Source organism: Physella acuta, unplaced genomic scaffold, assembly GCF_028476545.2.
Source record: "Physella acuta isolate Inbredline_101_S28 unplaced genomic scaffold, ASM2847654v3 ptg000272l, whole genome shotgun sequence".
Lineage (NCBI taxonomy): Eukaryota > Metazoa > Mollusca > Gastropoda > Physidae > Physella > Physella acuta.
In genome coordinates, this window is record NW_026731791.1 from 613,911 (window position 1) to 627,990 (window position 14,080).

The 14,080-nt window shown below is 34.0% G+C and overlaps 1 protein-coding gene across 1 annotated transcript; it reads right to left on the reverse strand.

The window, feature by feature from the left end:
• Nucleotides 1-942: 942 nt before the first annotated feature.
• Nucleotides 943-1,683, reverse strand: LOC131939272 (adhesion G protein-coupled receptor E5-like). Its single transcript, XM_059297476.1, has 2 exons — nt 1,481-1,683; nt 943-1,066 (listed from the first exon to the last, which is right to left on the reverse strand). Exons 1-2 carry the CDS (start codon nt 1,681-1,683, stop codon nt 943-945), a joined length of 327 nt encoding a protein of 108 aa, XP_059153459.1.
• Between the last annotated feature and the right edge of the window lie 12,397 nt (nt 1,684-14,080).

Consider the following 14,080-nt stretch of genomic DNA (forward strand, 5'->3'; position numbering starts at 1 on the left):
AGCGAGTCTATTAAAAGGTTATAAATTGTAGTAAAGCACATTGTAATATTAAAAAAAACGGCCAATATTAAATAGTTTTTAAAATCAATTCGAAAAAACGGGTCATCTTTAATTACAAGCGTTAACTGGGTGGATAGACCTGATCAATTTAAATTACCCAACATAGTTATTCTTCTATATGTATTAAAATTAGTTGTAAGAAATTATGAGTTTCACATTTCACATCCTAACAGTATTTAATAACAACAGATGAAATGACTCGGAGAATAGAATACAGTTATAAATATTGAATTATATTTTGAAAATTTTTCCATGTATAACTAAAAAGATTGAAATGGGTTCAATTATTGAAAATTTGAAGAAATGAATTGTGCGTGTCGTTTTCTCTGTTTTATGATAACTATCTTTTAAAAATGTGCACACAGGTATACAACTGGAGCTATAATGTTTTAAAATATTTTTAAAAGTTTAATTGTATTTCACGAAACCAATTTTTGAAAATTTGAATACAATATTTCTAGAGTGTTTTCTGTTACAAAAAATTAGCACGCTGATTTTCTTTTAGAGCTGGTGAAAGAAGGCTCGTTGAATTTATAATCAATATAATGATAGTTTTTTAACTTTGATACGTCCACAAAAGGCTGTTTTCTAATATGGCCGCTATTGCTATGGTAACCATACTTTTAAAAAAAAGTCCCACATATATGATAATATTTTTCTTTATGTATCCGAAGTAAAGCTTATTAGTTAAGAAGTTTATTTTCTTTAGCCATTCCCCTTAAAAGCTATACGATCGTAAAAATTGAATTACATTAACAATACACTTACACTACGGAATTCGATCAAGGAAAACTCTATAAAAATTAACATTAAACACATGCTTAATATTTTCCAAGTCAAAATGTACATTACAAAATTGAGCTTGATATGGTATAGTTGGATTTACTGTCGTGGACTTTCCTCCCTATCAAAAGCTCTCAAGTACAATTCCAGGACTCTCTTGTTACAGACGCAAGATACGAACAGAAACACACCCTGCAGGCCGTTTAGAAGAATAGAAACATATCTGAAATTTTATAAAATCTTTGGTTATTAAGTCAGCATGTTTAAAGTTAAAAAGGAATGGAATCAATTAAAAATAAACCGGGAGTGATCTCCCCTAAACTTTCTCGAATATTCTTATATAAAACAACAGGGGATGGGAACTCGGGATATAGTTATGATTTTTAATCAATTTTAAATACTTAAACTTTTTAAAATAGAATAGAAGCTCATAGAAAAAAGAATTGCGCACCAAGCGTTTAGAAGAATAGAAAAATATCTGAAATTTTATAAAATCTTTGGTTATTAAGTCAGCATGTTTAAAGTTAAAAAGGAATGGAATCAATTAAAAAAAATGAATGCAGTCTTTACATTTAAAAAAAATCATAATTAAAAATTTAAGCATTGAGCATTAAAACAGCATTACAAAAGAAGTCACCTCAACCAAACCGAGTCCAAAGCTTCAGAGATGATGGCAAGCGTCCAGAAAACTCCGGTAAGTGTAGACAACTTGGCGTAGATAAAAACACATTTGGCGAGGTCAGTGTTCCTACCGTCAGACGAGTGTTGCTGACGGAATGATTGGATCTTGACGATGGTTATAATCAGGAAAATAAGGTCCAGTGTGATAACGACAGCCATCGGTGCGATCATTGAGACTCCTATATTTTATATAAAATTAAGTTAAAATAACATAAATAAAACACTCAATAACTATTCGAATAATAAATCAACTATAATAAACACAAAGTCAACAGCTCAGATGAGCTGGACTGCTAACCCGTAAGTCTCGAGTTCGAATCCGGGTTCAAGTTAGTAGACCGTCCATGAGTTCACCCAACTATGATGGGTACCTAACTCAAGTTAGGGAAAGTAAAGGTGGCTGGGCATAGTGTTGTATCTCTTCATATGCCGAGGTCACAGAAACAAGTGAACTCTACTTCACTTGCCCTATAGACCGTCAGGTTTTAAAGGATACTTTACAGATGAGCATAATTATTAACAAACGTTTTATTGTAATTTAAAATAAAAAAAATAAAAAAAATAAATAAAAGCAAATTGTTGTTATCGTTAAAATGTTAATTTCAATATTTGAAAAAAAAATTACAAGAGTTAACGAATATTATGATTTTAACAGAAAAATAATAATTAACAATAAACTACATTTAAATTGAAAAGCTCGGTCCAGCTTAAGTAATACTATTTCGTTGTTATTTATTTAATTTTATATTCCCTTTACATATAACTAAGGTGAACTATACTTCACCTGATATATTAAGTATGTTAAACTTTATAAATGATATGTCATTGCCATATTCCACCCTTCGCTATTCTTTATCTTCAAAAAGCTTTCAATAAGTCATACGAACCCTTATATTAATTTCAATTTCAAAGTATGCCAGTAACGTCAAATGGTAAAGTAAAAATGGAAATAGGCAGTTAAAATAATTATTTTGATTTATTTTATTAAAGAAAAAAATAAATTGACATGCTTAAATCAATTTACCAACGAGAAAAGCATTGTCCAAGTAACAATAACTTTCACCATAGCCTGTAGTTTTTCCGCTCGATGACACAAAACTTGTTACAACTACCGTCACACAGACAGCGGCAGGGAATAAAAGGGAAGTAATAAATAGTTTAATAAAATGTATGTTCATCTCCCTTGGTGTCTGAGGAAACCTTGATGATCCCGACGTGAAGGCTTTGAATATTTGATAACTACAGATCAGTGTCCATGTAAACATCCACAGCCACAAAAAGTGGGTCGTTATGCCTAGAGCCGTACAGAGAAGACTTGGACCTCGACTTCTGCTGAAAAAAAAATTGATATCAACTCGAATGTTCATTCTACATATTGGAATATATATATATATATATATATATATATATATATATATATATATATATATATATATATATATATATATATATATATATATATCTTATATATATATATATATATATATATATGACCTAAGTATAGAAGTGGATAGCTAGGGCAACACTATACCCAGACGCAATTGTTTCCCTAGAGTGAGTTAGACTTTTGTGTTAGCAATCGTTAGTTCTAACATCCACATAAATCTTCCACGTCTAAGTATAGTTATTAACTTTTTATCATAAGCATAAGTATGTGTCGTCGTATACAAAACCTAACTGTAAAAGATGCGAACTTCTATCATTTAATTACCATAAGAAATAAATGTATTTAACTTACTCATAAGCACTAGCTAATAGAGAGCACTGAGCCAACAAAATAGTGACAGCCAACATCACATTGTTTTTTCCAGCTTTCCCTAACAGAACAGGAAACTTGATGTATGTTATAATAGTTATCAGCAGACAAACCATGGACGCCCCCATACAAGCCAATGTAAGGTTATACTCGATGTTTTCCATCAGGGTCAGCATCGCGAACTTTTTCGCTTGAAGATCGGATTGTTGTTGTAGAAGTGTGTCCAAAAGCTCATTACAAACGTGAAGCACATCATCACTCCCTATGTCCACTTTGGTGAGATCTGAGTAGTCTGATATTTGAAGTGTGGTCACCTTCAGGTTTAGGGTTATAACAAAACGTGGAGGGATAACCTCATCATGGATCTCAATGTTGTACTCAGACTTGTTGAATGATATGATTGGGCATCGTAATAGATAAGAGAAATTCACGTATGATGCTGCTAAAGCCACGGCATCGAATTCGATATTATATAATTCAGAGTTTTTTATTTCCGTTTTAACGTTTTCTAAAGACAACAAGTTGTTAAGAAATATATAATTACTGACTTTGCCTGGTAAAGTAAAGCTTGAGTATGTCCGAAAACCTGATTCTGTTTCAATTTCAATGCTGGATAAAACAGCTAACAACTGGTTTTCTAATTCATCTCTGTTTTTCTTGCATGTTGCAATAAAATAGCTGGTGACATGGAATATAATCTCTCTGTTATCATTATTTGAGTCGTTCACTGGATTGAAACTTATTAATGTAGTTTCTAAAGTGTTTCGTTCGCTCAATCGATCGATTAATTTTTGTATCTGAAAGCAAATAAATAAAAAACAAATAAATGAAAAGAAATGCATGCACTCAATTGAACAATAACAACAAAATATGTTCTTGAGTGAAAAGCCTTTTGTCGTATCTCCTATGGTCAAAGCTCCTGTGTTCAATGCTGAAATGGACACAGCTTCAAGGACCGTTTTAATAGACTGGACGGTTGTGGGCAGCACCGTTAGGGATCATTAATTTATGACGTCCACGCATTTTTTGGATTAGGACCCCCCCCCCTATCCACAAAAGTCCACTTAATGCCCTTTTAAAAGTCCACACGCGTCCGCAAAAGCACATTTTTTTCTGACCCCCCCTTCTCCTGTGGACGTCATAAATGTATGACCCCTTAAGAAGATGATCTCAAGTTCGGACATCAGCCTGCCCGTGTAATGGGCATCCTAATGTTTAAAATATACCATCAGATACCAAGCTAACAGAAACGGATGGACTTAATTTTTTCTGCACCACGGACCACCGGGTTAGAAATGTTAGTTTTACATTAGCTTGTCTACAACTCTCTTTTAACCCTCATTTTTCATACTTTTTTGTTTTGTTCTAAAAATGCAGTTGAATCTCATTATAAATCTTAATCGCAATTCATTATTGCTTTTGCAATACAAAGTAAAAGATATAATTAGCATACCTACCACATTGTGAAAATTATTGATGATATTCAGTGTAGTATCATGTTTTAATTCGACGCTTTTACTTGCCGTATTTGGTATAAACCAAAATTCTAAACCATAATGAAGGCAACCCATTCCTCGTATTTTAGAAACACAAGTTCCATTAAAAAGAGTTTTACCTGGAGTGCACTCAGTAGGGACACATCTACCCTGAATAAGAAAAATTGTTATACTAAATGAAATCGACGTTTTACGAAGTGAAGACTCATAATTTAAGAAGCATAATTAAATTACAATTTTACACAACTTGTTTATGATAACTGCAAAAACACTGAGCTAAAATCTAACAAACGTAATAAGTAGGAGTATAAATTGAGTTTCACAGAACAAAATTGCTTTAACCTACCACTACACAATAAAAACAACAAAACAATGATATCTGTAAAAACAAACGTGTGATAATGCAAGCGCAATGCAACCAAATAAAACATTAACTCAGCAAAAGACTCATCTATCATCACCCATTAAACTGATTAAACAATACATTTGATTAGTATCGTGAGTCTAATAAAAGAATTAATGAAAATAAACATGACACCAAAATGTATTTGCTCAAAACTTAAAATGTCTTTAAATTCGCGTATCGTTTACAGGCGCAAGAAACCCTCAGTTGTATAATGATTTTTCTCTTCACGAAATATGAAACAATTAAAATGTATTTAAAAAGGTTGTATTTTACTGTGTTTGTATTTTTTTTTCTAAAAACATAAATAAAAATACGAAGTACTTGGTTTAATGAATCTCTTATGAATTCAAACAAATAAAACCCAACTGGTTTTAATTAATATAGGTTGTCGCTTGACATACTTATTTCTTTAACCGTCATCATGGTAATGATGATTGCCGAAAACAACGATACAGTGATTCCGTGTTTTTAAAACAATGATTGATCGCAATTTCAGAAATATATACTAATAATTGGTTTTTTGTTGCGTATTATTCAACAATACCAATCTAATTTTAACAATGGACGATTAATGTTTAATGCAAGCGTGCCTTTTGTAAAATTTGTGTCTAGTCGCTGAGAATATCGAAAAGAATATAATAAAAGTAAGCAAAACGTGAATTGCTTTGTTTAATAGTGTTGTAAACTTATTCAACCATATTGTAAACTAGAGAATATTATTTATTGCGTCCTAACAAAATAATTTCTAAATTAAAAAAAAAAGCATGTAGGATAAAACCAAACATAAAAAAAATAACTTGATCAATACAACAGCTAACTGAGTCAGCCCATTTTTTCCGCCGTGTATTTGAATCGGAAGAAATAGAGCAGACGACACATTTATGCTAAATGGCGGTAAACGGTCAAGCGCGTCACAACAACAATCATTAAAAACTAGCCCACGGTATCACTGAGTTTCAGTAATATTATTGTAGCCGTTCACAACTCATTTTCGTGGCTACAGATTAAATTTAATGGAATTGGTATCAAATTAAAGGTAAGTAAATGTAGTTTCTAATTGTTCAAGTCATCTTGAACAATAACGACGTTTAAAATCGTACGCAATACCATCAACTAATACATGTAATATTATTAAAAAATTAAAAAAAAATTTTATACGAAACAATCGAAGAGAAACAAAATGGTTAGTAATTTTTTACTTACAGTTGGGTGTGCCCATTCTGAGATCGTGCAGTTAACCCTTTGAAGTTCGTTGAACATTTTGTTACGCTGAGATGTTAATTGTGAAGCTTGTCTCCTTCCAAAGTCGACCAGCAGGGAATAAAGTGGGATTTCAAACTCTACTGCTATTTCATTTTTTGGTAAGATGCAGGCATATTTACTTGATAAACTGTTGAAAAGGCACATTAAAACGATCAAAATAATTGTTTGCTTTTGTTTTAAATCAATGTAAACATATGTTACTTAATTTTTATCATTTCTATTAGGATCACAAAAATATTACTATGATTCCATGTAATAAAATATAAACATACCCACAAAATACTCTGCTTAATGGGGTTTTATAAACGTAGAAGAGGTAGCAATGTGTAGTCTCGGATAGTTCTAGCATCTCCACTACACTGGATAAAGTGTAGGCGAATTCTAAACAATGGCATTTTATCTCTACATTCAGGTGTTCAATCTAAAACATGATGTTATAACTTATTAAAACATAACAAAAATTTAATCTATTTAATGGAGGCTTAGCTTTATAATTTCTAATACATAATATGACCCAAATGGGATTTTCTGAGTGCGAAGAGACTAAATCTCAAAATATCAGAAAAATGAGATATAATTGTTTTATCTTTATAAAACTAACAAAATAAATTAAATTTGCCATTTGAATAATATTTACAACAGGTTTATTTCGGAACGTGAAGGGATATGTGGGAATCTCTCTCGTTGTCGCCTTTTCTGCCGCATTGTTTTTAATCATTGGATTAAAAAGAATTGCATCCATCACATTTTTGCATCCGTACTACACAGTCTAGCAGTTTCATATCACTATTAAAAATATTTTACCTGCAGTTGTACACATTTTTAAAAAATTATATGAGGAAGTACAATAAAATATAATTTGTCTATCATCATCGTTTCCCGTTTGTGTTTTAGATACATGAGGCAGATCAAGTAGAGTTGGTCTGTTTCAATTACCTCAGCATGCAAGGGGAAAATGTGGTCAGTGCTATGCCAAGCGGCGTTTGTTTCCTTAAGGTGATTTAGGACCCGTCAAAGCTTTATGGACTCTTAGACGTGTGTCCTGATTTTAACCCGCATACAAACGCGAGGCTCTCGGGTTGACAGTCTACTGCTAGGTCAAGCCTTTCCGTATAGTTTGTAGGTCTACATGGCAATCCTGTTCTATTTGTTTGTTACCCACTGCACGAAAAAACAACATTTGACTGAACTGTTACTTACGTGTTTGACATTATTACACCGGGCACAATAAACATTTTTGTACACGGCCCCTGTGTCGTTGTCTCTAACGTGAACCATCAGCTCCAACGTCAGGTTCTCACTGGCAACTTCCTCCTGGCACAAGCGGATTGTATCTGGATCTCCGGTGTAAGAGGGGCCGCAGGAGGCGATGTAGGGAAAGTTAAATTTGGGTATTGTGCGACTTTCACAGCCAAACTTTGGTAAATAACCTTCAAGCTGTATAGGTGTTTGAGTCATATTTTGATGCATGTGTTCATCTTTCATAATCGAATTTTTAAACTTAGTTTCTGCATAATTTACCATGGCTAGGACTGTGTCTGGTACAGGTAGACTGGAATCGGAAACATTAGGGCAACATAAACCCTTGATGCCACACGTTGAATCACAGGAGCAAAACGGACAAAATGGTAAACATTCGGCGTTAAAGATGTACGTTTCTTCAATCATATATTCGCGAATCACAATCTCGTTTCCCTTGCACCTGAATGGGCATGTGTATTTATGAAGATACGTCCGAGGCAAATTGTACTGGTCAAAATAAAGTGTTAACATTGTGAAATTGTTGTCAAATATTTCGGCTAAGTCGATGTGATTTTCAGTTGTATCGATGATCTTAGAATGGTCAACTTTTTTTTCAGATGTGTCATTGAATTCAGGCTGGTGATTTGTTGTAAAATTTGAGTCGATTACATCCATTGATAAACACGGAGAGTATAAGAAGAAGTACACTGTTTGAAAAATGGCCGTCCGTATCACCATCTTCAACAATGTTGTACTGCATAAAAAACAAAACTGAATGACCAAAAATGATTTTATCAATTTAAAAAAAAATGTAATGCTAATAAAGACATGTACATATTAGTAACATAATTAATCCCTGATTAACTAACCAAACGTCATTTTTTTTTATATTTGTAATAAAACCAATAACATCACAACATTATTTTGTACGAAATATCACAATAAAAATTAAAATCTAATTTTCAAAACAGTCTTTCATATATTTAACGTATTTAAGGCATGCAATTAAAACATAATTCAGTGCAAAATAAAAAAAATAATTAATTAAAATATGCACACAAAAAATGCATACATTTTTAAAAATAAAAAGCTTGTATGTAAAAACTAGCGTGTCCGTCGCCGCGCGTTGTCGCGGTCTCAGAAAAAAGTCTGACAAAATATTTTAAGACAGTTTCATCACTTTGTTACCAATAGTATGTTCTTAGACTCGTGATCTTGTTTTCTAAACCTGAGTATTTAAATGAAAACGCTAGATTTCCTGGATTATTTTAGTCGGGGCAAGGGTTTGCCCACACTACCGCTCAGCACACCCCAGAGCACCCTATATGAAAGCCTTGATTGTACTTTAATTACTCTTTGTAATTATGAGGTGAACATACTTCAATAACAGCCCGGGTGTTAGGGACATAGTGGAGCACTGTCGGAGCCCACGTTATACTACCGCAGAGGCGTCACCTACGGTCCATGGCTCGTGTTCATCATTGAATGTCGCGTACCACCGAGCCAATATTGTAGGGTGCCTTTATAACTAACGAAGGTGCGATAGTGTTTATAGGATAACCCGAGGCGCCAAATCGCTGCGCCTTTTGCAGTTTTACCGCTGAATATAGTAGACCGTATTGTTCGCTAGCAGGACGCCCGAATAGCGTATACCAAGTGTTAAATAAACGTTATGGAACTCTGGGTGTCAAACCGTGAATTGACAAAAATCGCAACCTCTCGGGCGCCGCGCATAATAATTTAAATTCTTTTCCCACAGAAACCTTTTCGGCAGTATTCTCATCAACTCCGCAAAGTTTAATGGCAATCGGACGAACGGCGTCAAACCGCATCCTACTTATAATTTCTACGTTCAACCTTCCTGAGACGTTTTTACTTTCTCGCATAGTGAAAGTATTGTAATCGTGTAAAAAACCAAAATCGAGGATTTCATAAATCTCGACGTTTTACACCCCCCCCCTCCGACTGCCCTGAGTAGGAAAAACTTAATTTTCAATCTTGTCTGTATGCCTATGAGTGTGTGTGTGTGTGTGTGTTTGTGTAGCTGTGTCTGTGTAGCTGTGTGTCTTGAACACGATAACTTGAGTACCGTTTTTGTTTGTGTATATTTCTCATGTATTATGTTACCGTAAAGATGGAAAACAGGCATTCTATAGATTACTAAGGCAATGTATACATTCCCTGCCGTTTGTAGGCAAAGTATGAATTATCGGCGTTGTTATACACTTTTTCTTTGCATTATATACAATGTCTAAGTAAAAAAATACAAAATGAACAACATGAAATCTGTAATAAGAGAATAAAGGAGTCAGAAGTTTTCATATTTTACTATTTGTTGCAGCACGGAAGGCTAGAATGGCATTTTGAATAATAATTGCACATAATTTTCTTTTATACACAAAGACATTTATTATTTAAGCACTTAGTCTGGCACATACACCGTAAAAATCCTTGGCCACTTACTGTGGACTGAACAGTAGCAGTGGATTAAAGAGGTATCTTGTGGTCAAGCAGTCAGGAACATCTTCAGTCTTGGGTAAGCCCTGTCGACGAGCACTGAATTGTCATCTTGCATAGAGATGGTTTATTATTCCCCGCACCGTTCTAAGTTAGGAACAGCCATCTTCCGCCACAACTGCTAACAGACTTCACGTATCACAAGGTTCCTTGTCTACGGCATGAATAGGAATCCCAACCTTGCAGGCGGAAATGTTTTGTCAGCGTCCATTTTCATTTTCTTTGCCTGTACTTCTAGATTCTTTTTTGATTGCCTCTTAATTCTATAGAATGACTAGAAAATGTATGAAATATTGATGTTTTTCATACTTTGCCTGCCCTTTTAAGGCATTGTATACATTGCCTAGGTATTCTATAGAATGCCGCTTTTCATACATTGCCAGTAACATACATTGTCTTATTACATCGCATACAGTATATTATTAATATTGCTCGCTTATGTCATTGTCTATAATGTAGTTCTAAATGTCTCTGCAAATATTGAGTACATTTTAATTATTTTTATAACATTTACCTCATTATTAAATGCCTCATACAGAAATAAAAGTCTCGACCCCAAAGAGCTGAGTACGTCTATGCAACACACTGTAGGCAAAATTCAGGTAGCAAAACTCAGTTATCTCCTGGCTTTAAAAGCTAATCGAACAAGTCAAAATGGCCAATGGAAAGCGTGACTTCGAAAATAGATCTAAAAAGTTTTTATTACTCTGGGTGTTTTTGTGTGTCTTTGGAAACGTAATGGTATTTTCAAAATATAATTTTCGCTTCTTCAAGTTGAATGATTGTTTGAACGTGTATGATTGCATGTCTTAACACAAAAAAATTCGAAAAACAAAAATTGGTTTATTCCGTATGTTTAAATTTAAAAGCTAATTAACTGATACTTGATATGTAAATTTAAAAGCTGTATTTTGCAAGGTAAACATTTCGTATTTCTCCTAGTCTGATCGTGACTAGCTAGGATATTTATGTCAACAAGTATTTTTTGCTTGTCTTTTTGACTCATGTATGCTGGTGTCGATATAATCCTACTAGCCTGGTGCTCTTTGTTTCTTTGCGACCCCTGTGGAGAAAAGGGCTTCATAGGCTTTTCTGAAGATGAACGCCCTCGACCAAATTGACGTTTGGTTTGTGTATTTGTAGTTTTTCTGTAGCTTGTTTTTTTGTTTTAACGAAATAAGGTCGCTGACCGGCATTATGTTTAACCCTAAATATCGAGGACCAGGGTTGTAGCTTTGGTCTGAGATATTCCCAGTTTGCTTGGAACTGTCAGGAGTTTACACTCCTGCTCGTATAGGGATCGTCGGGAAACATTTGCTGCCAAGCCACGACAAAGCTCAAGCACTGGATGGCAGAGTTTGGTGTTAACGATATTACATAATTGTCTAGACGACCCCACTATGGGGGAGTCAAAAGGATCCCAAATTGCAAATGCTATACGAGTTTTTAATGTGTCAACAGTATTTTCCTGGCAAAATCATGCTGTATTAGATAAATGAGACAAGCCAAGAAATCTAGCTTGCCTATTTTAAAATGACCCCAGTATATTGCTGGGAATGTAGCAGGCATGACCCCAAGCTGGTGTTAATGTGACTTCAGTACGATTTAGTAATATACACTTTAGTATAGCGTAGAGAACATCATCTCAAAATGACGTTAATGTGACGTTACTGTGACTTCAGTACACCGTTTGGAATAAGATCCTTAGTATATCCTAGAGGACATTGTTCCTGAATGATGTTAATTCCCGTACCCCGTTGGGAATATGATCCCTTGTATGACGTATTGAAAACGACCCCGGCATCTGGATGTAAATCTATAAATGTCTTTACTTCAGCTGAAGATCTGCACTAAGACAATAGGACACGACTTTAGCTAAAAATAATTTTCAGACAAAAATAATAGCCAGAAAGAATTTAAAAAGAAATATGTCGTGTTATATTTTTTAATTCAAGCCAACTTGAATTCTCAGACAATAAATTATGTTTTTTTCTGTTACAAGGAGTGGTAAATCTAACGAAGCTAAACGTTGGGTGATGTGGTGCAGGTGCAAAAATGGTTTCTGGGAAGAGTTGAGGGTTTTTTGTTAGACATCAGTTAGTTCAGATAATAAATGTGAAGTTTGATGGCTGGATGGAAGAGTGTGAAGGTCTGGGGGTTTCATGGATGGTATGGTGTGGATGACTTGGGTTGAATTGCTATTTAGGAGAGTTTGTTAAGCTTTGAATGATTTGAGCGGTTAGTTTGGTAACAAGTGAGTTATTTGAGAGGTCGTTTGTAAAAGTTTAAATGAGTTGAGAGATCAGTTTGTAAATATTTGAATGATTTGAGAGGTAAGTTTGTAAATGTTTGAGCAAATTTGTGAGGTTATTTCGTGGATGAGGTATGTTGTAAATGATTGAATAATTTGAGACAGGTTTTTCTTTTTCAAGAAAATTTTAATATCTAACCCCAAAAGGAAAGCACAAAAGTAGTAATATCGGGCTAAGCTTTTCTAGGCTAATATTACAATAATGGGGTAAACATGAGAAAATGATACAGGATAAGGGAGACCTGGGGGTGTTTGGTTCGTGGCCCAGTGGTGATGGGCAGTGTTGGTGGTGATGATGAATGTGATCACTTCAGATTAATGTATTTTTGTGCTATCAGAGCTCTAGGGACGAGAAAATAAGTCCTAATTGTACAAACACAAACAAACAGATTAGCTTGCATTAATTAACATGATGTTTATAAAACTACACAATTAATTAGGGATTAATAAATTATTAAGTCGTTTGGAAAAAAAATATATTCGATTTTAGGTAAAAATTTAAAAAATAAAAGATGTTTCCCCATTAAGAGCTTTGCAATTAATTATATTACTTACAGTGAAGTTATTTCGTAAAGATGCATTTACAAAACAATCACAACACATTAGACGTATTTAAAACTATCGGCTGTGTCAAGTTACAAAGGAAAGTTACATAAATAAAAATAAAATATAAAATTCACTGTACTTACTTTACTAAAACTTATTTTGAGTAAAAAAATATTTGAAAAGCTAACATAAAAAAATCGTGTTTGTTTTGCTTTAAATTAAAACTATTAATGGTCGTCTGGCCATTATTTTAAATATAATCCCCTGGCGAAACATTCAACACATTAGATGACACTAACACCTTGTTGTTATTAATATTTAATTAACGCAAAATAAGTTAAATTAACGCATTACCGGTTCTAATTACCATCTGTTTTGCAATTTACAATTAGTAGGTTTTTTTTTAAAATCAATTGTGAGGTGATTAATACCGTTACTCACTGCGTGTAAGCAGACTTTTGAATTCAAAAGGAACTGAACATTTTAATAGTTTTGAAGAGAAATTAATCATGTGTTTTCTGGATTAAAGTTGTAAATTATTCTTTGGTCAGTTGAAGAAATATTGGTGCAGGCAAGAGCCTGACGTGTTTCAGAAAATACGATGGCATTTACAAGATGTCGTTTTGTGTTACATCTGGTTATATTTTTAACAAATCACAAACCTATAATCATAACAGGGAACGGGAATGTGTTTCATGGAAGAAATATTTTACCTAGTAACGTCATCCCTGAGTACGACACACACATGGATATTTTCAACGACACAGACCTGAGTGAATCTAGCGAAGAACAATACACCATCTCATTTCATTCATGGGACAAGAACAAAATCTCGGCCAAGGATTACCAGCAGAGCTACTGCCCTTTCCGGTGTCGCGGAAATGAGATAATCACCATGTACAACACCGGAAGTATTTGCCTGTTGTTTCACTGCAGCAGTTGTTTTTGTGACCGTCCCGCCTGCGAAATCTACGACCTCTGCTGTCCGGAAATTTCAGAGCCGTATTACCCGCCAGTCA

Coding starts and splice junctions, on each gene's coding strand:
- LOC131939272 (XM_059297476.1), bottom strand. CDS start 1,683: ATGGCTGTCGTTATCACACTGGACCTTATTTTCCTGATTATAACCATC. Junction 1,067..1,480: donor TTGGACTCGGTTTGGTTGAG/GTGACTTCTTTT, acceptor ATAAAATTTCAG/ATATGTTTCTATTCTTCTAA.